This window comes from Electrona antarctica, assembly GCF_951216825.1.
Source record: "Electrona antarctica genome assembly, chromosome: 16".
NCBI classification, from domain to species: Eukaryota; Metazoa; Chordata; class Actinopteri; order Myctophiformes; family Myctophidae; genus Electrona; species Electrona antarctica.
The window spans coordinates 37,934,701-37,962,107 of NC_136797.1; the positions used below are offsets into that span (position 1 = coordinate 37,934,701).

The 27,407-nt window shown below is 44.2% G+C and overlaps 1 protein-coding gene across 1 annotated transcript in view; it reads right to left on the reverse strand.

Moving 5' to 3' along the window:
* megf10 (multiple EGF-like-domains 10) overlaps window positions 1-24,724 on the reverse strand; it is a 52,257-nt gene extending 27,533 nt beyond the window's left edge. The window contains exons 1-13 of the mRNA XM_079525198.1: window positions 24,643-24,724; window positions 23,455-23,555; window positions 23,016-23,108; window positions 14,360-14,606; window positions 13,818-13,938; window positions 12,762-12,898; window positions 11,243-11,455; window positions 8,430-8,604; window positions 5,770-5,890; window positions 4,748-4,911; window positions 4,400-4,502; window positions 848-994; window positions 231-365 (exon numbers count right to left, since the gene is read on the reverse strand). Coding sequence (XP_079381324.1) covers window positions 231-365; window positions 848-994; window positions 4,400-4,502; window positions 4,748-4,911; window positions 5,770-5,890; window positions 8,430-8,604; window positions 11,243-11,455; window positions 12,762-12,898; window positions 13,818-13,938; window positions 14,360-14,606; window positions 23,016-23,108; window positions 23,455-23,515 — 1,717 coding nt within the window. The 5' untranslated portion in view covers window positions 23,516-23,555; window positions 24,643-24,724. The remainder of the gene's footprint in view (window positions 1-230; window positions 366-847; window positions 995-4,399; window positions 4,503-4,747; window positions 4,912-5,769; window positions 5,891-8,429; window positions 8,605-11,242; window positions 11,456-12,761; window positions 12,899-13,817; window positions 13,939-14,359; window positions 14,607-23,015; window positions 23,109-23,454; window positions 23,556-24,642) is intronic.
* Window positions 24,725-27,407: the final 2,683 nt, after the last annotated feature.

Sequence of the window (27,407 nt, forward strand, 5' to 3'; positions counted from 1 at the left end):
TGTGGACAGGAGGAGCCGGGATTCGAACCGCCGACCCATGGATCATTGGACGACCTGCTCTACCTCTTGAGCCACAGTCTCCCCGTAGTGAAGTAGTGCAAATAGCAGATCTACAAGCTCACAATGCGTCGTGAAGCGGCACGATGATCGTCGCCGATAATCGGCCGTTGCCGAATAATCGGTCGACCCCTATAATTGTGACAACCCTAATGACAGTGGTGACAACTCACCTTCGTTGCACAGCGCCCCCCTGAAGCCCGGTAAGCAGTCACACTGCCCGGTGACATGGTGACACGGCCCGTTGCTGTGGACACACTGGGGACACGCCTGGCTGCAGTGGTGGCCGAAGTACCCCGGAGAGCAGACTGCAATAACATTGTATAATTATAAATAGGCTTGACCTCGATTCGTCGACTAATCGATTGAGTAGTCTTAGTCGACTACCAATCCCTTAGTCAATTAGTCAATGTTTGTGTGTGTGTGAGTGTGTGTGTGTGTGTGTGTGTGTGTGTGTGTGTGTGTGTGTGTGTGTGTGTGTGTGTGTGTGTGTGTGGGCGGGGGGTGTGTGGGGGGGGGGGGGGGGGGGTGACATAGGGACACACATAGCCCTTTAAAGGAGAGGTGTGCACCGCTCAAAAATAGGATATATATCATGATCTATTGGGTGGAAGTATATTATGTCAAATCAGACATTAAACACCCCCCACAGCCCACATGGAATGATTCTATTTAGCATAACGTGATTTTTTATGCTATGCACTGTGACTTACTCCCCTGACAGGTGGCTCTTCTGTAACCGGGGGAACACGTCATGTCATGTCATGTCATGTCATGTCATGTCACTTACTCCGCTGACAGGTGGCTCCTCGGTAACCGGGGGAACATTCACAGATGCCTTCGTCTGGCGAGCAGGACGCTCCGTTTTTACAGTTGCACTGCAGAGAGCAGTTGGGTCCCCATCGGCCCTCCATGCACACGCTGTCACAGTGGATACCTGCATGGGGGAACCAACCAAAAAATATATATCAGAAAAGTCCCTCCCCCCGAACACAGTGGTGGAAAGAGTACTCACTGTTTTAAGTAAAAGTATCAATACTGTAATATAGAAATAGTAAAAGTCAAGTAAAGTAGGCCTACAGATACCGTAAAGTTGTACTCAAGTACAGTACTTGAGAAAATGGTGTGAAGTTACTAAGACACGTTACTTTAATGCCTCAAATCATCCAATTGCCATCAAAGGCATAAGAAGAAATGGCACCCTTTTCACATTGGCCTATTATAGCGCCACCAGGAGGCCACAACCTGACCTGGCCTGGTGGAGGGAGACCTGTGCCCCGAGGGGCACTTTTTCTAGTTACCACTGCACTACCCAGACTGCCCACAGTGGTGAACAGGTACTTTATTGCATCTCCCCCCCCCCCCCCCCCCCCCCCCCTCTCTCTCTCCATCTCTCTCTCTGACGGTTTCTCTCTCTCTCTCTCTCTCTCTCTCTCTCTCTCTCTCTCTCTCTCTCTCTCTCTCGGCTCTGACCCCGTGTGAACCTCCTCTCCTTCCGTCCAGCATATGTAACAGTGTACGCAGCTAATTGCCTCGGGACAAAGGCCTCTTTGAGGTAGTGTGTGTGTGTGTGTGTGTGTGTGTGTGTGTGTGTGTGTGTGTGTGTGTGTGTGTGTGCGCGTGAGTGTGTGCGTGCGTGCCTGCAGTGAAGTTGCTAGGTGACAGCAAGCAGCCACGCACAACGTCCAGATCCTGAAAAACGAGGCATCAGTATGCTGTTTAGGCAGTGGTGGAAAAAGTACTTGGACGTTTTACTTAAAGATGGTGTGATGTGATTTTTGTATTTTTCAGTTTTCCGAGTGTATATGAGGTGACAGTATGTCATTAGACCTCTTGGTGTGGTTGCTATGTGCAATGATGTCTTCCCTGTGTATTTGGGGCTTCTTCCTGGAGGCTGAAACCTGACAGTCAAAGTGCCAATGAAAGAAAATATCATCCCCTCCCTTAACATACAGTACAACAACAGCTGTGGGTGCGGCATCAGTTCAAGTGGATCACCACCCACCAGGCAAACCAGGCATACTTAATGAACTGGTGGGCGGGTCCACATAAAAACGACATTTTAAATGTTTTTCCTCCTTATATAATAACAATACCTGATGATCATGTTTTAGGGTGGAAAAAAATCACTCGAGTAAAAGTACGAAAGTATTGTTATGAAACGTACTAGTCCTAGTTCACACCTACAGGGACAGGTGCGTCGGAGCAGGCAACCAGTGTGAATGATGAGAAAAAGGAGGTCTGGCACACTGTCTTCACTTATATAACAGTAGTTTATTAAACTACTGAGGTCTCACGACATTCATCGGGTATATATTATACCTGTTGATGGTCGTGAGACCGAAACGTTGTAACCTCCAGTAGTTTAACAAACTACTGTTATATAAGTGAGGACCTCCTTTTCCTCATCAGAATGTAGCCTACTTAAAGTACCAAAAGTTAAAGTACTCATTTTGCAGAAAGTCCCATTTCACAAGTCAATGTGTCGCAAAAGAACAAATACATCAAAATTGTACTTAAGTACAAGTATGTACTTAAGTAGAGTACTTAAGTACATGTACTTCCACGGCCACTGTGTTTATGCATCGACCGTTCTGTCTGTCTGTGCTGCGTATACGTCTGTTACGTCACTCTCACTCACACATATATACGCACGCACGCATACACGCACGCTTGTCTCAGGCATGAGAACCCCTCGTTCTTATGTTGTTGTTACTTAGGGTTTGTTTTCTCAAGGATGTCATTTAAATGCATGTTGTTTAGACAGATGCTAGGTTCTTGGCTTACCTGGGATCCTAATTTCTGGAGGCACTACTCTGCTGCATTTCTGCATTCCATGATGTATGTGATTACTTGCTTATTGTGAGTCGCTCTGGGTGCATAAATTCTAAATTGTAATTGGAAATAGAACTTGGGGGTTGCCATTAATTGGCTAACAAGCATTTATATCAGTGGGGGTCCAGGGGTGACGCCGGGGTTCCAAAATGACCCATACTGTAACGCGTACAAAGTAGTACATAGTCTTTTGAATACAATTTAATTTCGTTTTGGTCATATTTTAGCCATCTGAAAAGTTTTAGTTTTAGTCTAGTTTTAGTTGACTAAAATATATCGGCGGGCCTTGATGGCGTCATAATGCCTGATTTTACACTTGGTTGCATTCTGAAAATAGCCGATCTACAAGCTCACAATGCGTTGCGGCACGACGTGTTGTGACTCGTGAGCTGTTATTTCCTGTTATTTCAGGACGATTCACCCTATAATGCAACCAAGGATAAAATGACTTGTCTTTTAGATCTACTGGATCTCTTCTCCACTATAGCCCCTCCATAACATTTAGTCTAGTTTTTATTTGTTGATGAAATTGTCTTAGTTTTAGTCATCATAGCTTAGTTTTTATTAAATTTGTATCTGTGAAAAAAGGTAGTCGAAGGACATTTTTCATCATAGGTGTAGTCGACACTGCAGAGTTACAAACCATATAAACTGTAAACAAAAGCGAGGTGTCTAATGAGTAGCTTGTCCTACAGTATGTAATCAGATGGATATAAAACAATCCAGGTTTTAAGAGCGCGTGCCTCATAAACCTCTGAAGTGGTAAAACATTTAGAAAACTATATGCAATTTGGACTCTTAAAGGCCCCATTACGCGCTGGAAACGGCAGACGTGCGCGTCATCCAAAGTTTACAACAGCTATGTACTGTAGCTATACTGGAGCCCACATGGGGGCGCTATACAGTGTGTGCGCACCATTAGGTTTAGGTTACTTTCCAGTACTGCTTAAGGGTTCATGTTTTGGCCATGGTTGGAGCTGCTATGGTCTGCCACCTCCTGCTAAAGGACTCTGGATGTGAGGATTGTGCATTCTGAGGAGCCAAAAATGAATACCTAATATCTGCAGCCTTTGATGGCAGATGTGCACAGCGTTCTATTTGTCCCCAGGCAGTTGTATTGATTCTTGATTGTCATTTCGATTCGAGTGGGAAGATCTGCAAACGATTTGGGAGGACAGAGAAAGTACCGCTCGTGGCCACCGAGCGCCACTGTTGTTACGCGTTCATAATCAATGCCCTTTAGAGCAGTGATTCCCAAACCTTTTTCCATTTCAAGGACCCTCGGTTTACTGTGCATTATAGGCCACAGACCTCTAGAACAGTTGTGAGTTGTGTCGCAACGCGTAGGTGCACTGAGCGACACACTCAGTGCACTGCTTTTTGTTTGCTCTTCAAAATAAGAGCTTGCTCTGGAAAGAGCGTGGCAACAGGATAACAGGGGCGAAATACATTTGGCATTAAATGAGTTAAGGTAATCCACTGTACACAGGTCTAAACGAGGTCTCACCGGTCCATCCTGCCAGGCATCGGCAGTATCCTGTGGCGGGATGGCATCCATCTGCGTGGCTGCAGTCACAGCGCTCCGTGCAGCCCATGCCGTAGGTGCCATCCTGCATGGGGAAACATATAAAGCATATAAAACATAAAACATATAAAACAAATATAAAGCATTAAAAGACGGAGATCTCCGTCATGGGCAGATAACAGATGGGTTCGATAAGACGGACATCTCCGTCATGAGTAGTTAAAGTGTTAATAACATTTTCAATCAATCAATCAATCAACCAACCAACCAACCAACCAACCAACCAAGGTTAAGACAAGTGCTGGATGGATGAGTGTGCGGTCTTCTTACCTGGCAGGGCTGCTCACACCTGTCAGACCTCCATCCAGACGAGCAGGTGCAGCGTCCGTCCAGGGCGTGGCAGGCACCTCCGTTCAGACAGGTGCAGATGCGTTCGCAGCCCAGACCCCACGTCCCACTGGGACAGCTGATCGAGCAGTCCACGCCGTGCCACCCTGCACCCACGGACATGCACGCACGCATGTCAGGGGATATTAAACAAATATATAATCTGATGGCGGGTTCGAGTCCCGATCCCGACGACCTTTGCCGCATGTCTTCCCCCCATCTGTCTCCCCCTTTCCTGTCGTAATACTGTATATATCAATAAAGGCAAAAATAATTAATATTATATATATTATATAATAAAAATATATAAAAAAAATAAAAAAAAAATATATATACCAGTAAGATGCCTTAAGGGCGAGAAGCGACCGCAGGTGGGCAGGTGGCGGGGAAACAACAAACTTAAAATAAAATAGTCAGTGTAAATCTGGCAATGCACACACACACACACACACACATACACAGAGAAAGCCATATGAATTTGAAATCAGATAGGACTTTTCTGTTTGGATGTATGGGATGTCAAGGCCAGAAAGTAGTTTTTTGCCACTCAGTAGGCGTTCCCGCATAACTTCTGGGTATGGTGATGATGTCACGCGCATACTCTCTATAGCCACATTTCCAGGTCATTTCCAGAGCCACATCAAAGCTTTTATTTGGTAGGCCCTAAAATCACGATGCTTCTTTTGGGTAATTCTGATTCCGGTTTGAGGGTTGATGACTACAAACTAGACTACAACAGTCGTAAGATATCATCCGCTCCCGACCGGATCAAAAAGACGAAATGGTATGCCTCCCAGGCATGTCTGTAAGATGTGTTACTACTAGAATTGTATTGGTAAGGATCTTCATTCCCAGATTTCCCATTTTTCTGATATTATTCCCTCATTAAAGTGAAACTGGAAGTGATGACAAAATTTAATAAATACATAAAGAAATAAATGTTGGTGCGATTGCGTTCATCTCACCTGCCTTACAGCTACAGGCTCCATCTACAGGTGAGCAGGTGGCATCGTTCTTACAGTTACACCTGGAGGAGCACCTGATGCCATGTGTTCCTGCTGGACACGCCACGGAGCAGTTGGAACCCTGCAAGCAACGACAACCGGTGTTGGAAAAATAGTAGGCTATACTCACACTCTGTTACAAGTAGAAGCCCTGTATTAAATACAAGTACAAAGGTATTGGGGTCAAAAAATGTACTTCAAGTACCAAAAGTACAAAGTACTCATTATGCAGAATGTCCCATTTCTTTGATACATAAAGAGCTAGCCCCAAATGACCACAACAGGTCTGTAACTCTGAGAGTGCAACAGAATGTCCATTTAAAAACTCTCAAAGTTATTTGCAGATGAAAACATTTGAGAACCACTAGTACTATAGTGGACTCCTAATAACATTGTAATGGAGGTTAAAACCGTATCCATAATTAGCCACGGACGAGGCCAGCCACATGTGTCTGTGACTCATATTGTCATATTGTCATGTTTCATATTGTCATGTTTCATATTGTCATGACAATTTACAATATGACAAATGACAATATGAGTCACAGACACATGTGTACACAGACACATGTGTCTGTGGCTGGCCTTGTCCGTGGCTAATTATTCTGTTTTAACCTCCATTACAATGTTCTTATTTTGCTCATAACACCTAATTACTCAATGTCAGTCCAGGTTTTCTTGGACTGACATTGTTATTGTTTCATATTGTCATGTTTCATATTGTCATGTTTCATATTGTCATATTACTAAAGTGCTCAGGAGGTGCACGCACATCCCGGGTTAATTCAACGGGTGCTCGAACAAAAAAGAACAGACTGCAAAAGGAAAAATAAGTCTGGACACCGTTTTGAAAGCTCCCCAAAAATATTGTCATATTGTCATGTTTCATATTGTCATGTTTATATTGTTATATTGTCATGTTTCATATTGTCATATTGTCATATTGTCATGTTTATATTGTTATATTGTCATGTTTCATATTGTCATATTGTCATATTGTCATGTTTATATTGTTATATTGTCATGTTTCATATTGTCATATTGTCATATTGTCATGTTTATATTGTTATATTGTCATGTTTCATATTGTCATGTTTCATATTGTCATATTGTCATGTTTCATATTGTCATGTTGTCATGTTTCATATTGTCATATTGTCATGTTTCATATTGTCATGTTGTCATGTTTCATATTGTCATGTTGTCATGTTTCATATTGTCATGTTGTCATGTTTCATATTGTCATGTTGTCATGTTTCATATTGTCATGTTGTCATGTTTCATATTGTCATATTGTCATATTTCATATTGTTATATTGTCATGTTTCATATTGTTATATTGTCATGTTTCATATTGTTATATTGTCATGTTTCATATTGTCATATTGTCATGTTTCATATTGTCATATTTCATATTGTCATATTGTCATGTTTCATATTGTTATATTGTCATGTTTCATATTGTCATATTGTCATGTTTCATATTGTCATGTTTCATATTGTTATATTGTCATGTTTCATATTGTCATATTGTCATATTTCATATTGTTATATTGTCATGTTTCATATTGTCATATTGTCATGTTTCATATTGTCATATTGTCATGTTTCATATTGTCATGTTTCATATTGTTATATTGTCATATTTCATATTGTCATATTGTCATGTTTCATATTGTCATATTGTCATGTTTCATATTGTCATATTGTCATGTTTCATATTGTCATATTGTCATATTGTCATATTGTCATGTTTCATATTGTCATATTGTCATGTTTCATATTGTCATATTGTCATATTGTCATGTTTCATATTGTCATATTGTCATGACAATATAACAATATGAAACATGACAATATAACAATATGAAATATGACAATATGACAATATGAAACATGACAATATGACAATATGACAATAATATGAAACATGACAATATGACAATATGAAACATATACAATATGACATATTGTACGGACACATTGATGACCAATGACCCTGAACACAGCATGTGTGTTCAATAGTTGTGTGAAAAGATGGCAGTAGGGCAAGGGTTCCCAACCTCTTCAGTGTGTGCAACCTCCCCCAAAATAATCATTATTTGAACTGGGTACCCCCCCCCCCCCCCCCCCCCCCCCCCCCCCGCGAGAACATGCACTGAATTAATGGACACCCTCAAGTGAAGTATAGTGTCCGTTGCACTTTAAGTACAGCACTTGAGTAAATGTACTCGAGTTACACTCCAGCACTGGAATGTGCCTTGTAGGCCTCACTCAGACCTTTACTGCATTGCTGTATACTTGTTGGATGAATGTTGTGTAGTGTCATGGCCGCCCCAATGCATTTCCAATGGGAGTCACATGGTTTGACACAACATTTGTGTTGTATGAGGGGGAGGGGCGCAGTCGAAACACAGCCCAAAGCCATACAACAGCTTGTAGTCCAAAATGTGGACTACAAACCATGTGACTTCCATTGGAAATGCATTGAGGCGGCCATGACACTACACAACATTCATCCAACAAGCATACAGCAATGCAGTAAAGGTCTGAGTGAGGCCTTAAAAGTGCATACCTTGAACCATTACAAATAAAATACTCCAGATATTCAGAGTGCATACCTTGAACCCGGGAGCACAGATGCACTCTCCGTTGACGCTGTGGCAGTCCGCTCCGTTCTGACAGTGACACACTTGTTGGCACGACACCCCAAAAAATCCCGGCGCGCACGTCTCGTTGCAGTACAGGCCCGACCAGCCCGGGCGACACGTGCACTCGCCCGACATCGGGTGGCAGCTGGGTGGGGACGAGAGAGAGAGAGAGAGAGGGGACAGTGTCAAGTTAACAGTGGTGGAAAACGTACTCTAATGTTTTTACTTAATTTAACTAAAAGTATCAATACTTCAAAATGTACTTGAGTACATAAGTACAAAAAGTAATGCATCACAAGGTGACGCATTGTGAGCTTGTAAATCGTCTATTTTAAAATGGCCAGAATATTTGTAGGGCTGAAGTGGTTAGCATGTTACTGTTTTGTAATAATAATCAAATCACAAAGTAACTAAACTTTCAGAAACCAAAGTTCAGAAAGCCGTCCACCAGTGACATCATCTTTGGGGAATCCAAGCTAATAGAAACTGCAGGCTTTCTATCCCAGAAAAGTTGCAATGCGAAAATGGCCTAACGATGATGTCACTGGTGGACGGGTTTCTGAACTGCCCACAGCCCTCCTATGGGCGCAAGCACATTGCCGCGTCAAAAAACGCCTAGAGCTGGCGTCTCTTCCGGGTTTTTAAACAGTTGGTGGGATGGAAATGACGCTCGCACGAGGCTACAACTTGCAGTGTCAGCAAAAATACGGAAACGCTTTGCCGACGCTACAAGTTGAGCGAGCGTCATTTCCATCCACCAGCTTTTTAAAAACCTGTAAGAGGGTCTAGGCACTTTCTTGACGCCACTTGACGCGTATATGTGCCCGCGCCTTATGAGACACAGATTGAAGATAGGTTGAAAAGTGGTGCAGTGGTCCTTTAAGTAAAACATTTGAGTACTTTTTCCACCAACAGAGAGAGGGCCGCTGCACGGGCAGCTGTTCACAGCTGTCGTCTCTCTGATGGCCGGCCAATAGGGCCAGAACAATGCTTTTACTGTAAGCCTGGTTAACTGCCCTGCGCTCGAACAGACATGAAACAACAGCCACGCAGTCACAACAAGACCACTGTTTGTGTCAAAACATGTTCTTGTCAGGGAAACCCTCAAGTTGACATGTATTTTGGCCATGGGACTCCCGTAAGACAGTGGTCCTCAACCAGTGGTCGGGGGTCCACCAGTGGTCCTTGTTCCAGGTGGTTCCAGCTAAATGATGAGAGTTGTAAACCAAATGGATCTTTAACTCTTGAGAGTTTAAAATGAAATCAAATGGATCTGCGTTATTTACAAGATGTCTACAAAATTAGAGAATGCAGATTTATTTTGATCAACGTTTGCCTGTTATCTCTCCTATGGTACCAACATCAATACAGCATTAGCATCAGCATAATTGTGGACAAAATCTTATCCAACGATAACAAAATAATCTAAGATGTTAAATGTCATCAAATAGTGTTCCGTGGCTCAAATACATAATACAAAAAATTGACCTTGATATGAAAAGGGTTGAAAATCGCTGTCATAAGAGATACTGTACGTGTCACAATCTTTCTAACGTAACTGTAGCCGATCTTCAGTCAGTTTGCTGGGGGATCCCCCAGGAACGCCCTCAAGGACCCCTGGGAGTACAACAGCCACAGTGTTCGTCAAAACATTTTCATGGCCCGCCGCGGACCACCATGTGAAAAGATTTAGTAAGAGATATTGTTGTCAACTGTGTTGTCAACACAGTTTGCTGCAGGACCCCCCTCGAGGACCCCTGGTCTTAATACACACGAAAACAACAGCCACAAAATCTAACAGTGTTTGTCAAACATTTTCTGATCGGTCAATCACTGAATTCAGCAGGCTGTGATGATCCCATCCCACTCCCACTGAAAAAAATCCCATCCCGTCCCAATCCCGGTCCAGTAAAAACAAAACTCCCTGTTCGACAGTCATTAGACCGACAAACCTAACCATAACCGCAAGCACAGGAGCAGCGCTAGTCCGACCGTTGTTCCCGCATGTCGGACTAATGGTCCGTCGGATCCCTTACGAAAGGCAATGGATTTTGTTTTCTTTTTAGATGCAGTTTTTCATGCAGTCAAAAGACATGGTACCAAGAACAGTTCATGTGTGGTTCTAATGAGGCTAATTGATGTAATTCCCACTCATTGACGTTTCATTCCCGTCCCGTCCCAATCCCGAGATTAATACACATTTTGCAGGAATACCACTGGACCCGCGGGAAACCCGAGAAAACGTCATCCACGAGCATAGGTACGACTCAGACATATTGGTCGGATCAGCATAGCGTAGGTACTGTATGAGGGCTGCGTAACGTCCCAAACTCTAGATATGAGGGCCATATAGAGCAGGGGTTCTCAACCCGTGGGTCGCGACCCCTCGGGGGGTCGCCAAAATAGTTTAGGGGGTCCCCAAATTATTTTTTAAATTTTAATTTTCACGATTTTTCAAAAATCGCAGACCTACAAGCTCGTAGCGCGCCACTCGGTGGCGCGCTATGAGCTTGTAGATCTGCTATTTTTCAATAGCTAAATTATAACAATGCTTAAAACACCCAAAGGGGTACCCGCCCAAAATGGTTTAAGGTTATTGTAGCAGTCAATTTATATTGGGGGTCGGGAGGGGGCGGGGCGGGGGTCCCGAGACATTGCCAAAGCATTTCCGGGGGTCCCCGGCCAAAAACGTTGAGAACCCCTGATATAGAGGCCCAAACCTCTAGTGTTGTAATTGTGACCCCTGCTTGACCCCTAAAAAAGAAATGTAAATGGTAGGTTACCTGCGTGTGTTGGGAGCGTAGCAGGGACACGTCTTGTCACACTTGAGCCCGTAGCGTCCGTGGGGACAGGTGCGCACCTCGCACATGTCCCCCGTGTACCCCGGCTCGCACGTACAGGTTCCGCTGACGTGGTAGCACTTGGCTCCGTTCTGGCAGCCGCACGTCTGAGCACAGCCCACGCCATACGTCCCGACCGGACACTCCTCCTGGCACCTGTATACCGTTTAACAATGTACTCAATTGTTTTACTTAAGTATCAATACTGCACTGTAGAACGACTCTGTTACTCTGTTAAGTAAATGTCCAGAATTCTAAATGTATACTTGAGTAAAAGTACAAAAGTATTGGCATCAAAATGTACTACGTAAGATAAGTAAGTAAAGTCAAATTACTCATTGTGCAGAATTTCCCATTTCAAATTTTCAAATGTAAAAAATCTTGAGCTTGTAGATTGTCTATTTTCAAATGGACGAAATGTAGTGGCTGAAGTGGGTACACTGTTCACAGTTTTGTGTTAAAAGGTTCCGAACGGATCCAGGGTGCGGCGCACGCACGCACGCACGCACGCACGCACGCACGCACGCAACTACGTATAAATCAAGACTAACCCCAAACCCTAAACATCAGTGGTGTACATTTCGCACAACTTATTGTACTATACTTGTGGGGACATTTAGCCCTCACAAGTGAAGACAAATGCGCACGCGCACACACACAGAGAGGGAGAGAGAGAGAGAGAGAGAGAGTAAAAGCATCATGTAAAGCAGTGTGTTGGTGTGCGGTGGGCCTGAAGCCTGGCTAACCCTGAGGCCATTATTTAGTCATGAAAAGGGCCTGGCGGGGTTATTTCAGTCTAAGTATATGGTACAGCGCTCTCTGATACTGCTAATTATATGGATGGCAGCGCACGTCCGGGGGCCGTGAATGAACGCTGCGCTTACACACTGGGGTTGGAGCTGCTGAAACAGAGGCCTGCTGCTGAGAACTCTTTAGGAATGACACGGTACCCTACGTGGGGTTGACGAAAGGGCCTTTCTGTGTGGAGGTTGCATGTTCTCTCTGTGTAACCTCAAAAAAATTGCTCTATAAGCGTCACGCGTCGCGCCATGACGACGACAGGCACAGGAAATAATTCCCCATGCATTTCCCCCATAGACATTTCAAAATGTATTCATTTAAAGATCTGTAAGCCTCGAACAAAGCCAACTCGGATCGTGACAAATTTGACAGCAAACACAATATTTTGGGCCGAAGAATTAATTACAAAGAAGAAAACAACAGAAGAGGTGTTGCCCTTTTTTCTTCTTTCTAATTATTTGTTCGGCCCCAAAAATTGTGTTGTCATGATTTGTCACGATCCGAGTTGACTTTGTTCGAGGCTTTAAATAAATACTTTTTGAAATGTCTATGGGGAAAATGAATGGGGAATTAATTCCTGGGCCCGTCGTCATCATGGAAGGGCGCGGGACTGCGACGCTCTATTGCACACGTGTTGTAACATTTGAGTCCTTGGGCGTACCGTTCTCCGGTGTAGCCGGGCCTGCACTGGCACCATCCGGTGGAAGGGTTGCACGCCGCCTCGTTGTGACACTGGCACTCCTGGGAACAGTTCCACCCGAAACGGCCCTCCGGACACGGCTGGCCACACACTGTACCCTATAGGACACAGCGAGGAAGACAAACACAGTTACACTGTACCCTATAGGACACAGCGAGGAGGACAAACACAGTTACACTGTACCCTATAGGACACAGCGAGGAGGACAGACACAGGTACACTGTACCCTATAGGACACAGCGAGGAGGACACACACAGTTACACTGTACCCTATAGGACACAGCGAGGAAGACAAACACACTTACACTGTACCATATAGGACACAGCGAGGACAAACACAGTTACACTGTACCCTATAGGACACAGCGAGGAAGACAAACACACTTACACTGTACCCTATAGGACACAGCGAGGAGGACAGACACAGTTACACTGTACCCTATAGGACACAGCGAGGAGGACAAACACAGTTACACTGTACCCTATGACACAGCGAGGAGGACAAACAGTTACACTGTACCCTATAGGACACAGCGAGGAGGACAGACACAGTTACACTGTACCCTATAGGACACAGCGAGGAGGACAGACACAGTTACACTGTACCCTATAGGACACAGCGAGGAGGACAGACAGTTACACTGTACCCTATAGGACACAGCAAGGAGGACAAAAACAGTTACACTGTACCCTATAGGACACAGCGAGGAGGACAAAAACAGTTACACTGTACCCTATAGGACACAGCGAGGAGGACAGACACAGTTACACTGTACCCTATAGGACACAGCGAGGAGGACAGACAGTTACACTGTACCCTATAGGACACAGCGAGGAAGTCAAACACAGTTACACTGTACCCTATAGGACACAGCGAGGAAGACAAACACACTTACACTGTACCCTATAGGACACAGCGAGGACAAACACAGTTACACTGTACCCTATAGGACACATGCATGCATGCGTGCGTGCGTGCGTGCGTGCGTGCGTGCGTGCGTGCGTGCGTGCGCGTACCATCCATCCAGCAGGACAAGAGCAGTCTCCGGTGACGTGGTGACACACACCTCCGTTCTGACAAGGACAGCGTTGCTCACACTGCGGCCCGTGTTTCCCCGGAGGACACAGATCCTCGCAGCTACAAAACAACCCAAAAAGACAAACATATATTCTTGTTATTGCCAAGACCCATGTGACCTTATAGCAGTGCTTTTCTGTTTCTTTTTTCAAGTCAAGGACCATCTAAATTGATATTGGCAAGCAGAAAACTCTTATCGCTATTCTAATTTGTTTGTGTTTTTTTTCCGACATCCTAGGCACCTTGCGGTTTTATTTGATAAGATTCGACACATGTGGACGTCCAAGGTATCCAACGTGTTAAAGAGAGACAGGCAGACCCCTGTTACCGAACAAACACTCTATACTGTAGCAATGATTACTATCAAAATATAGTGATTTAACCTTTTAACAAAATACTTTTGGTTTTAGCCAAAAACTTACCCTACCTTTAATAAATGTTTAAAGTACCGCCCCCTATACAATCCACTCCCCATACTCACAAGACACCGGTGTATCCCGCGGGGCACGTGCACTCTCCGGTGACGTGGTGGCACGTGGCGCCGTTGTGGCACTGGCAGCGCTGCTGGCAGCCGTGCCCATAGGTGGCGCTGTCGCAGCGGTCCTCGCAGCGCCAGCCGCGGTAGCCCGGGGCGCAGATGCACGATCCGCTGATGGGGTTGCACAGAGCGCCGTTCTGGCACTGGCACCGGTTGCTGCAGTGTGGGCCCCATCGGCTGGCGTCGCACGCTGCAGAGAGAGAGAGAGGGGGAGAGAGAGAGAGACAATGGAAGATAATGAAGCCATGCCATTAGAACAGTAATTAAAAAAAAATGTTTTCATTGTTTAATTGTTTTTTTGTTTTTTTGTTTGTTTGTTTGTTTAAACATTGCTATCAAGAATGTTTTTGAAAACATTTGAAGCGAGAAATAGATGATGCCGTAACCGAAACTTGTTTTGATTCAATTGTTTTTCGAGTCGCCCGTGTTGCGCTGGGCAGATGGAATACTTTCATCACCGTAAGCAAGGAACCTTGTTTCGTTGTTACTTTTGGTTCAATGTATTAATGTATTTATATATTAGTCTTAGGTCTTCAGGGGTTAAAGCTGTCATTTCTGGCAGTATGGTTTGCTCTGAATGATGAACGATAGATGTCTGTAGCCCAAATAGCCAACCAAACCTAAACACCACAATGTTTACTGTTTATGCTACAACATCTGCTCACACATCTGCATCTGTCACACACGCTTTTATAGCTTTGACGGGTGGCTGTGCACACCAATCACCTCAGTGCTGATGATGACCACTACAGCTTCAAAGCACGTCAGCAACATATGGTTGCTATCGGGGTAAAAAACCTTGTATATTTCCATCTTTCAACGTCAAGATTTATGCATTACTTTGTCGTAAAAAAAACAGCAAAAATCGGTGATCTACAAGCTCACCAGTGTTGATTTTGACAGCAGATTTTAATTTTGTTTTAGTAATAGCCTTTTTGAATTAAATTCCAATTCGTTTTTGTAACATAGTCATGAAATGTTTTTGTTTTAGTCCAGTTTTAGTTGACTAAATCTACAGTTGATTTAGTCGACTAAAATGTATTTTCGTGGGCTTTCTGTTCCTGAAAAGTTACCATGCTATAATGGAAGCCACCATTCTTATAATAAAAATATAATAAAAATCTCAGCCCTCCTATGAGACACAGACCGAGTAGATCTTTTTTTTGCTATTTTATCAACATACATTACAATGAGGACAAATTATATGTTGAAAAGTGTTGAAGTCGTCCTTTAAGTGTGTCTGTGGGTGTCTCGATGTGACGCATTGTGAGCATGTAGATCTGCTATTTTCAAAAGAGTTTTTATACATTTGAAAACTTGAAATGGGAGATTCTGCACAATGACTTTTAGCACTTCAACTATTTCTACATTGCAGTAGGCTATTGATATTTTAAGTAAAATATGTGAGTACTTTTTCCCACCACTACGTAAGGCCTTCGTCATGTGCCCCTTTAACTGCGGTCAGCTTTAGGAACCCCTCAATTCAGCCCTCTGCCTGTTTGTTTTATTTGAGGTTTTTTCCAGCCAGGGTCTTTCATCTTTCAGAGAAACACGTGAACTACAGTCACCACTCTCCCCTGGCAATGAAACTCACGCACGCGCGCACACACACGCGCACACACACACACACACACACACAGTATATGAGGGTTTATACAGTACAATATTTGTACCTCAAAATTATACTTAAGTACAGTACTGTGTCACATTTTTCAGTCCACTAAAGCGGAGCTGTTCCTCATCATTTAGAACGATACAGGAACACTTTGCTACATGCTGTCTGTAGTACACCAGTGGTTCCCAAACTTTTTAAGACCCATAATAGAAATGACCAGGGACCTAAACTATAGTGAAAGACCCATAATAGAAATGACCAGGGACCTAAACTATAGTGAAAGACCCATAATAGAAATGACCAGGGACCTAAACTATAGACCCATAATAGAAATGACCAGGGACCTAAACTATAGTGAAAGACCCATAATAGAAATGACCAGGGACCTAAACTATAGACCCATAATAGAAATGACCAGGGACCTAAACTATAGTGAAAGACCCATAATAGAAATGACCAGGGACCTAAACTATAGTGAAAGTAGCAGACCCATAATAGAAATGACCAGGGACCTAAACTATAGTGAAAGTAGCATACCTGAAAGCTCACAGCATGGTGGGCACTGTGAGCTTGCAGATCGGCAATTTTCACAAAACATCTGTTTTCTAATATATGGATTTTCTTAGATTTTTCTTTGATTTCTTCATGAAATTAATGGGGAAAAAAGCACACACACCCACCCACCCACCCACCCACACCCACACACACACACACACACACACACACACACACACACACACACACACACACACCAAATAAAGTAGTACCGTCCAGTACTTAATTTGTAAATTATTAGGTGCCGCCGTGCCAGAGCTCATGAATCTATCTCTCTTCCTCCCTCTGCCTTGACTGTCGCAGACAGTGACGCAAGACCGCCGAGTTGCGTTGTGTGCGCGTGGCACGGCACATATGAAATGGCATGATGATGTTCACGAGAAACACGGTTTATCGACCGTATTAAATACCACTCGCATCCTTTTGTCAGGCACAGAGTCCCAGAACACAGACAGAGACGCTTAACGACACAGACAGACTACTAGAGAGAGATGTGCATCTGCGTCACCAACACTTGATTGTAAATGTACAAGTAAATGTACTTGTATGTTACTTTCCACCACTGTATCATCATTACAGAAAATGAACCTACTGACTTACATCAGGAGGATAAAAGTGTGTCTATAAAATGACCCCAGGCGTACAAACGGCCACCTCCTACGCAGCTCCAACCATATGATAAAAACAGACCAAATAAAGCTCTCTCTCTCTCTTTGGTTCTTCCCTTTCACCTCTCTCTTCTCTCTCTCTCTCTCTCTCTCTCTCTCTCTCCTGCTCCCGCTCCCTCTCCTGCTCCCTCTCTCTCTCTCTCTCTCTCTCTCTCTCTCTCGAACAGCTGCTGTGTGTCAGAGTTATATTTTCACTGGTCACACAGAGAGAGCCCTTTGTGGGCCAAATATTCGTCACACTGGGAGTTTCATCTGAGGGAATAAGAGCCATCATGATGTGTAGCCGCCGGAGGAGTCGACGCCACGCCGACACACTGTTCCGAGATGAACTTCAACTGCTATAGGGTCAATATTTACTGTCATACGCAGTGCTGGGAAGTAACGAAATGACATGGCTGACATTTACTAAGTACTGTACTAAACACATTGACTGCCACGTACTGTATAAATTAAGTTAATTCCTTCGGGGTGCCGAGGTCTTTCAGCCGAATACTATTCAAGGGGAATATATTACCCCAGGTCCTTGAACCGGAAGTTAAACACTCCTATGTTAAATCTATTGCTTCACATTTCCAAGTCATTCGAAACATACATTTTGTAACCGCGATGCGGCCGTGATCGGACGTCAATAAAGCTCGTTTTGATTAGAATAGGAATCTGGGATTAGAATCCGAGGTAAAAGCATCTGAAAAAGGTAAAAAGACCGTGACTCAATGGCCTTGAGTCTCGTTGTCATCGCCCGTCTACATCGGGCTAGCATTCCAGAGATAACTAGATGTAGCTTAGGACCGCATCAATATAAAACAAAGACGGAGATATCCATCCGTGGCACTTAATTAATTAAATTTGTAAATTCTACGGAGGAGGGCTTTCAGGTAGGAAGGGGCCAAACGCCTAAGGTTTTTTCTTTCTTTATTTCTATTTATCCCCTAGTTGTTTCATGTAGAGGAACAACAGCTAATCAGCTGATGATCTTGTGTTGTGATCATGAGTTCCTCCTGTTGAAATCACAAGCTCTCTCTCCACCCTGAGGGGTCAGGTGGGGAGATAGTTAGTCACATCTAGTGGTGGAAAAAGTACTCAAATGTTTTACTTAAGTAAAAGTATCAATACTGCAATGTAGAAATGCTCGTTACAATTAAAAGTCTCGAATTCAAAATGTACTTGAGTAAAAGTTTTTGGCATCAAAATGTATATCAAAATATATAAGTACTCATTATGCAGAATGTCCCATTAATGTATTGATGGTCACATTATTATTGCATCATCAATAATCAGGATAATTTTGAGATTGTTTCGATACCGATATGGCATTTTTATATGGCCAATACGGACGATTTTGATACCCTACCGATTATATCGCACATCTCTAACTTCAACCCATTAATGTCAAATATCTTAGTAAATACTGAATCAAGCAACTTAAAAACGGTCTGGGTTGTTCACAATATCCAGAGTACTTCTTCTTCCGCATCAGAACATGGGATCAGTGGTGCAGGAACTAAACCACTCAGAACATGGGATCAGTGGTGCAGGAACTAAACCACTCAGAACATGGGATCAGTGGTGCAGGAACTAAACCACTCAGAACATGGGTTTAGACAGAGTGGTACAGGAACTAAACCACTCAGAACATGGGATCAGTGGTGCAGGAACTAAACCACTCAGAACATGGGATCAGACAGAGTGGTACAGGAACTAAACCACTCAGAACATGGGATCAGAGTGGTACAGGAACTAAACCAATCAGAACATGGCATCAGACAGAGTGGTACAGGAACTAAACCAATGAGAACATGGGATCAGACAGAGTGGTACAGGAACTAAACCACTCAGAACATGGGATCAGACAGAGTGGTACAGGAACTAAACCACTCAGAACATGGGATCAGACAGAGTGGTACAGGAACTAAACCACTCAGAACATGGGATCAGACAGAGAGGTACAGGAACTAAACCATGTTCTGAGTGGTTTAGCAGGAACTAAACCAATCAGAACATGGGATCAGAGTGGTACAGGAACTAAACCAATCAGAACATGGCATCAGACAGAGTGGTACAGGAACTAAACCACTCAGAACATGGGATCAGACAGAGAGGTACAGGAACTAAACCACTCAGAACATGGGATCAGACAGAGTGGTACAGGAACTAAACCACTCAGAACATGGGATCAGACAGAGTGGTACAGGAACTAAACCACTCAGAACATGGGATCAGACAGAGAGGTACAGGAACTAAACCAATCAGAACATGGGATCAGACAGAGTGGTACAGGAACTAAACCACTCAGAACATGGGATCAGACAGAGTGGTACAGGAACAAAACCACTCAGAACATGGGATCAGACAGAGAGGTACAGGAACTAAACCATGTTCTGAGTGGTTTAGCAGGAACTAAACCAATCAGAACATGGGATCAGAGTGGTACAGGAACTAAACCAATCAGAACATGGCATCAGACAGAGTGGTACAGGAACTAAACCAATGAGAACATGGGATCAGACAGAGTGGTACAGGAACTAAACCACTCAGAACATGGGATCAGACAGAGAGGTACAGGAACTAAACCAATCAGAACATGGGATCAGACAGAGTGGTACAGGAACTAAACCAATCAGAACATGGGATCAGACAGAGTGGTACAGGAACTAAACCACTCAGAACATGGGATCAGACAGAGTGGTACAGGAACTAAACCACTGGGATCAGAGCAAGCCCCTAGGGAGGCTCTCCAACGTTGAAGCACTCTGCCCTAGTGGTTTGAGCGTGAACTGCAGGCGGATCCGTGGATTTATGACGAGGAAACCCCGTGCCGCTGGAGTTTAACATTGAGTGCTCGGTTGCACTTCCGCATTTGACCAAAACAATTTGCTGGTCAAATGCGGAAGTAGACCGTTCTTCCGGGTGCTTCAAAACGCCACTGAGCAACTTCCACTGAAATGAATAGCGGGTTCAGTCGCTATCCTTTTATTACTCTATGGATCAGAGTGGTACAGGAACTAAACCACTCAGAACATGGGATCAGAGTGGTACAGGAACTAAACCACTCAGAACATGGGATCAGACAGAGTGGTACAGGAACCAAATCCCCCAGCAGCCTATATAAGTATCCATGTCGTTGTGTGCAGACAAGGCGAGGCAGGGTCCGGTCCAGTCCGGGGAGAGCCCCACCCCAGGTTGCAGACACAACAATAAGCTGCTTTATTAGCAGGCTGAAACTGGAGACAGCTGGCACGGGCCCCTGGGGGCCGGCCCGGCCCAGCCCAGCCCGGCCGCCACCACCAGCTCTACTAGGTTGTATAGTCCCTGAACATGAGTGAGACTCTGAGTCTGACACAAAGACATCGAGGTAGACGACTCAAGCCAGACAGCAAGTGATATGAGCTTTAACACACGCACGCACGCACGCACGCACGCACGCACGCACGCACGCACGCACGCACGCACGCACGCACGCACACTTAGATGAAATAATATGGTTGTCATACTTTTAGAGCATATCTGTGATCAAAATGCAGACAATGCATGAAACAAAGGGTTAGGATGTCACAAAAATGGTGTATTTTCGATTGAGCCTTTTGACTCAAAGGCTTTCAGCTTTCAGGAAGAAACAAAAGATACACAGGGAAGACAAACCAGTATTTGTACATTCTAAACACAATGGGGGTCTAGAGCAGGGGTTCTCAACGTTTTTGACTGGGGACCCCCGAAAATGCTTTGGCCATGTCTCGCGAACACCGCCCCCCTCCCCTCCCCCAATACAAACTGACTGCAATAACCTTAATAATAGAGAAAATATATCATAAATGAATACTGAAACCAGATATAATAATTAAGGAAAGTTTGTGCATGCACCACGTACTATGTAAACTCTTAATTTCCATTTTCCAGCCATTCAGTCAATTTTCTTTTTTTTTCTTTTTCTTTTATTTGGGGACCCCCCAAAATAATCTGGCGACCCCCCGAGGGGTTGCGACCCACAGGTTGAGAACCCCTGGTCTAGAGTAATGTTAACTCCATAGACACATACAAATAAGAAAAGGTATAAAAACCAAGGCACTCCATCTTTAAAATGTTTATCCCACGATTTTGGTAAACCATTTTTTCACCCAGTGATGTCACCTGTCTAATGTAATCCTGGGCTCTACACTCCCACTGCCAACCTGGGGGGAGCAACGGACTGACCTCATGCTTCCTTCAATGCATGAGGAGTCCAAGACGCTTCTTTTCACCTGACAGGGGAAAGTTCCCCCAGTTGGACGTAGCGCACGGAAGGAACCCGTTATATTACTGCATGTTTTTTTGTTCCTCTAATGTTTCTCAGTGGTTAGCTGAAGCGGTTAGCGGGAGTGCCTGTATACCCCAAAAATACACTGTCCACAACTACAAACACAGTGAACCACTTAAACCCCATGTCGTCCCTGTCGGATGGAAACCTCATATGTCCAAAACTGGGGGACGGACGCTAGGGTTTCATAACATCTCTCTGCTGTGCGTGCGTGCGTGTGTGCGTGCGTGCGTGCGTGCGTGCCAGACAGCGTGGGAGACAGAAGAACACTGGCAAATACGCGTCACTCTGCTGAAAGTACAGTACATTCCTAGATCATTCAAGTTTCTCACACACACACACACACACACACACACACACACACACACACACACACACACACACACACACACACACACACACACACACACACACACACACACACACACACACACACACACACACACACACACACACACACACACACACACACACACACACACACTCTCTCTTCAGTATTACTATTCTTGTGAAGACATCCACATTTTAGGAGGTCTATCCATACTCCAGGTTTTGGTGATAAGGTAATAGGGTGACCAAAACTACAACATGACGTCACTGAGCCTAAGCGCTTCACCACTCACCCAAACACATCTCTCTGTTTTTACTTTATTATCACCTAAAACTGGAGTATGAATATGCCTTTAACCATAATCCCTAAACCTACAAAACAAGCTTTTTGTCACTGTCGGGTGGAAACGTCATTATGTCCAAAATGTTACTTTTCAGGATTCAAATTCTAGAATAGCTCAAAGCGCCTCGCGCCACGTTTGCGGCTTGCGGATCTGATACTTTTGATGCTTTTGTGTGACGCTGTAGTACGATCAAGTTGGGCGTTTATTCACAGAAAAACAAAACCAGTTAATGGAGACAACATGGAGACAGGATGTTTCTGCCCTCTACACCAGGGGTTCTCAACCCGTGGGTCGCGACCCCTCGGGGGTTCGCCAAATTATTTTGGGGGGTCCCCAAAATATTAAAAAAAAAAAAAAAAAAAGGGGGTTTTTTAATTTTATTTTCACGATTTTTCAAAAATAGCAGACCTACAAGTTCATAGCGCGCCACTCGGTGGCGCGCTATGAGCTTGTAGATCTGCTATTTTTCAATAGCTAAATTATAACAATGCTTAAAACACCAAAAGGGGTTCCCGCCCAAAATGGTTTAAGGTTATTGTAGCAGTCAATTTATATTGGGGGTCGGGAGGGGGCGGGGCGGGGCGGGGGTCCCGAGACATTGCCAAAGCATTTCCGGGGGTCCCCGGCCAAAAACGTTGAGAACCCCTGCTCTACACCAGCGAAGATTTCTTATATTATGAGAAGTCAGGAAAATTCGACTATGCTTGTGGGGCCTTTTTGGCCCTCACAAGCAGGCACGCACACACACACACACACACGCGGGAACGGACAGACAGGCACAGCTGTAGGGTCTTACCACTGGAGCAGTCGCTGCCTCCCCAGCCCGGTTCACAGTGACAGGTGTTGGGGGCCACGCAGCGGCCATGCACGCACGTCTCTGCACACTGAGCTGCAGAGCAGAAACACACGCACGCACGCACGCACGCACACGCACACGCACACACACACACACACACACACACACACAATACAGGCATTAAGACCTGCAGGCCCATTCTGCAAAATGCCTTCTAAAACAGTGGTTCTCAAACGTATTCGTGCCAAGGTTTGTTCTGTATAAATGACTAAATGAAGATACTTAGGGACGCAGGTGTCCTCGTAGAAGGTAAATGACTAAATGAAGATATACTTAGGGACACAGGTGTCCTCGTAGAAGGTAAATGACTAAATGAAGATATACTTAGGGACACAGGTGTCCTCGTAGAAGGTAAATGACTAAATGAAGATATACTTACGGACACAGGTGTCTCCGTCCTCGTAGAAGCCAGGACAGCACTGGGACATCCTGCGGTACATGGTCTTCTCTCCCCGCCGATAGGCTGTTCTGTAGCTCACCCTGCATGGACGACCAATCACCGGAAGGATCCCATTAGCATGCACAGCTAATGATAATAATGGTAATAGTATTTATTGTCCCCTTAGGGCCGATTCATACTCCTATTTTACCGCTGTTTCGGCGCTGTAGTGCCGAAATGATTTCGGCTCGTCAGAAATTTTCAGTAGCACCGAAGAGCCGACTTTAGGATGGTACCCGCCCCCCCGAACCTCAAATGACGTCACATTGTAGGCTCTAGAGAGCCGAACCGACTTTTATTCGGCTCTAAAATAGGAGTATGAACCGCACATTAGGGATATTCCTCTTCTTATTATTGTTTTCCCACAATTTTGTAACACATTTTTCATCCGGTGCCAATGGCGCTACTCTCCCTCTGTCAACCTGGGGAGAGCCCCGAACTGAGCTCATGCTTCCTTCAATGCATGAGGAGTGAGCAGGCCGCTTCTTATCACCTGACAGGGGGGAGTTTCCCCGGTTGGACGTAACGCATGGAAGGAACATGTTATTCCAACCAGTTCCTTTCCCCTCCATCCAATTTTGGCCATTTGAAGATAGCAGATCTACAAACTCACAATGTGTCGCATGTAGATCGGGGTAAAATACAATATACAATGCGGGGTAATATTGAAAGGTTTGTTTTTGTCAGACATGGACAGTTTAGTGAAAAAACTAAAACCAAAACAAAAAAACATGGTGAACAATACAGGTTGACAAATGAGTTTGTACATTAATAACACAAGGGGAGGGGCTACAGATAATTATCTTATAGAAGGCTCTAATTTGTTAGATCATAATTGATCCCTACAGTATGTCTCCTCCAAGAACAGAGTTTCTCAATATGAGGTCTGGGGACCTTCAAGGGTCCTAGAGGGAGTTCCAGTGGGTCCAGCTAAATGAGTTATGAAAACAACCCTGCCTAGGGCAACAAATTGCTCATGACCGGCACTGCTCCAAGGTCTAATCAAGGGTTTCTCAAAGTGGGTGCCGTGGCACCCTAGGGTGCCTTGATGCCAGGGGTGCCTCAGAATACTTAGAAAATATTTGGAATTCATCAATAATGTCACTTGCACTTCACTTGTGCTCTCACCGGTGGCGGGTGCACTTGAACCAGTTGAGGATGTCTGCACAGCTGGTGTAGTAGATCTGATCGAATGGATGAGCGTACGACTCCTGCACCGTCACAGAGTAACTGCAACACAACACAACAAGGGTTATACCGTCAGCTGTGTGTGTGTGTGTGTGTGTGTGTGTGTGTGTGTGTGTGTGCGTGCGTGCGTGCGTGCGTGCGTGCGTGCGTGCGTGCGTGCGTGCGTGCGTGCGTGCGTGCGTGTCCTGGCCATTACGCTAAACTTGCAACCTCTGTGGACTGTGTGCTACAACACCATCACAAGTTTACCTAAAAGAAGTTGCTTCTTGTAGGTAACGCACGCACGCACGCACACAGAAGACGTTATGAAACAACATTTCACACCCCAACAGGTGTCACCAGCATCACAGCCAGAGTTGGTCTGTCTGAGGACTTTATAACGCGTCAGCTCTCGACCCCTAACCCCCCCTAACCCCATTAACCCCAACTACCTCCCACCATCCCCCGATTCGCACTTTCACCTCTTCTGAAATCTTCCAGGGCAACAACAACAAGCGCACGCAGCCATGCACACACGCAGCCGCACGCACGCAGTCGCATGCACACAGTCGCACGCACACACGCAGTCGCACGCACACACACATGCAGTCGCAGGCACGCACACGTGCACGCACACGCACACACACACATGCGCACGCACATCGTTAAACACCCCGTTTGCAGCTGTTGTGTTAGATTAGCAGTGAAAGTGAATCTAGCTGGGAACAGCCAGCTTTGGGGCTTTGTTCTCACTCAGACTTCCTTCATAGGTTTTGGGGGCGTCCCCCTTTAATTGGTCCATGGAAACCATTGGCTCATAAAAAAAGCCTTGTTAAGTCACTTCATAATGGCTTTGTGATGATGACTTACATTAGACACACTGTAAAAAGCCTGTGCTTTTGTTCGCGCTCAGAGAGTTACAGATAGCTAAATTAAAAGTAGTGCTTCACCCGTTTCCAACGCTATCTTCATAATCGTCACGAATGCTCATCATAACCTGCCTACCATCATCAATCAAATAGAAACTACAGTATTTATCTTCTTGGAAAGTTAAGATGCTGAAATAGAGGCCATTGTTCTTGCATTATTATTAAAATTATTATTCCTATTATTATTAAGCTGTCTAGAGATGATGACATTGGTATTGGTGGGCAAAAAAATCAATTCACTCAAATATTGCGATATATATTTTATTTTATTCATGAGAGTAAGACTGTCAGTGTTATATAAATAAAAATAAATAAAAACCTGAAAGAAATCTAAAAAAGACAACCTAAAATTAAAAAAATCATGATTGGAACTTTTTTTTTGTGTCATTAAAAATCGCAATATTTGAGTGAATCGATTTTTAAGCACGGGAGCAGCGCAGTTCGAGCGGTAGTCCGACCTTTGTTGCCGCATGTCGGATTGTTGGTGTGTCAAATCTTAGTGCGCATCCCATCTGTGTCTGCATGCATTGGCGTGTATGATTCAACTTTTCATGGTTTATATTGTTTAGAAATGTTTTAGAATGTTCTATAAAAAAGCCAAGTAGTAACTTGGGAGCAAAATCACAATATATCGCAATATCGAATCAAATCAGCACCCTAGGTATCGAATCAGGAGGTAAGTGAATCATCCCACCCCAATTTGGACATCATCAATATGTCCGTACACTTAATGTGTCCGTGGCAAGACTAGACAGTCTGTGGCAAACTTTAAATTTTCTGTTTTACACACCATTATAATGTTCTTATTTTGATCATGAGATCCAATTACTGAATGCCAAGTCCCCAGGTGTTCTTCAGAATATGTGACACTGATTTACTATGACACTATGGCACATCAAAAAAATCATCGTCATCTACATCTTTAAAAAAGAAGAAATTAGTTCTTATTGTAGACCGATTGAAGTCAAGTCCTTAGTTACTATTTTCCAACTGGGACATTAAAACATGACCAGTGTAATGTCTTAGTAACTGATAAATTCCACCAGAGAGATGTCTTATTCTGTACGTTGTTAAAGACAGAAATAAATTACTACTGCTGCTTCTACCAGAGTAACAGATGATGTCAGTGTGAAAACCACACAGTTAGCGGAATATACATTACTATAATAACATTAAAGGCGTTGATGACAATGCCAGTAGGGGAAACAGTCATAAGAAAATGATTTGTTTGGGGGGGAAATTATAGAAAATCACAGCATAGCTTTTGCGGTAGGCTATAACCAAAGGTTTGGAAAACAGTTTGCAAATGAGAGGCAGTCAACTGCGGAGTAGTTAACTTAAAACAAACATCTTTAGAGGGGCGGCAGTGGTTCAGGGGTAGAGTGGCCGGTAGAGCGGCCGGATGGGAACTGTGAGGTTCCTAGTTCAATCCCGGGCTCACAGTTAGTGTCGAAGTGTCCTTGAGCAAGACTCTGAACGCCTAATTGCTCCCGATGAGCAGGTTGGTGCATTGCATGGTTTCCTCTGCCATCGGTGTATGAATGTGTGTGTGAATAGGTGAATGTAATGCACAATCTATGTAAAGTGCCTTGGATAAAAGCGCTATATAATTGCACCATTTACCAGAGGTTACTGACTCGAAGTCAAAATGTCATTTTAATGTCACAATTTGATGACACGGGTAAAGTCGTCAGATTTCAACAATTATCAATACGTTCATATTTGACTAGTGTGTGACAATATTTGGAGTTTTAACATGAAATACTAATACCTCAATCAAAAAGAATGAGAATAGCC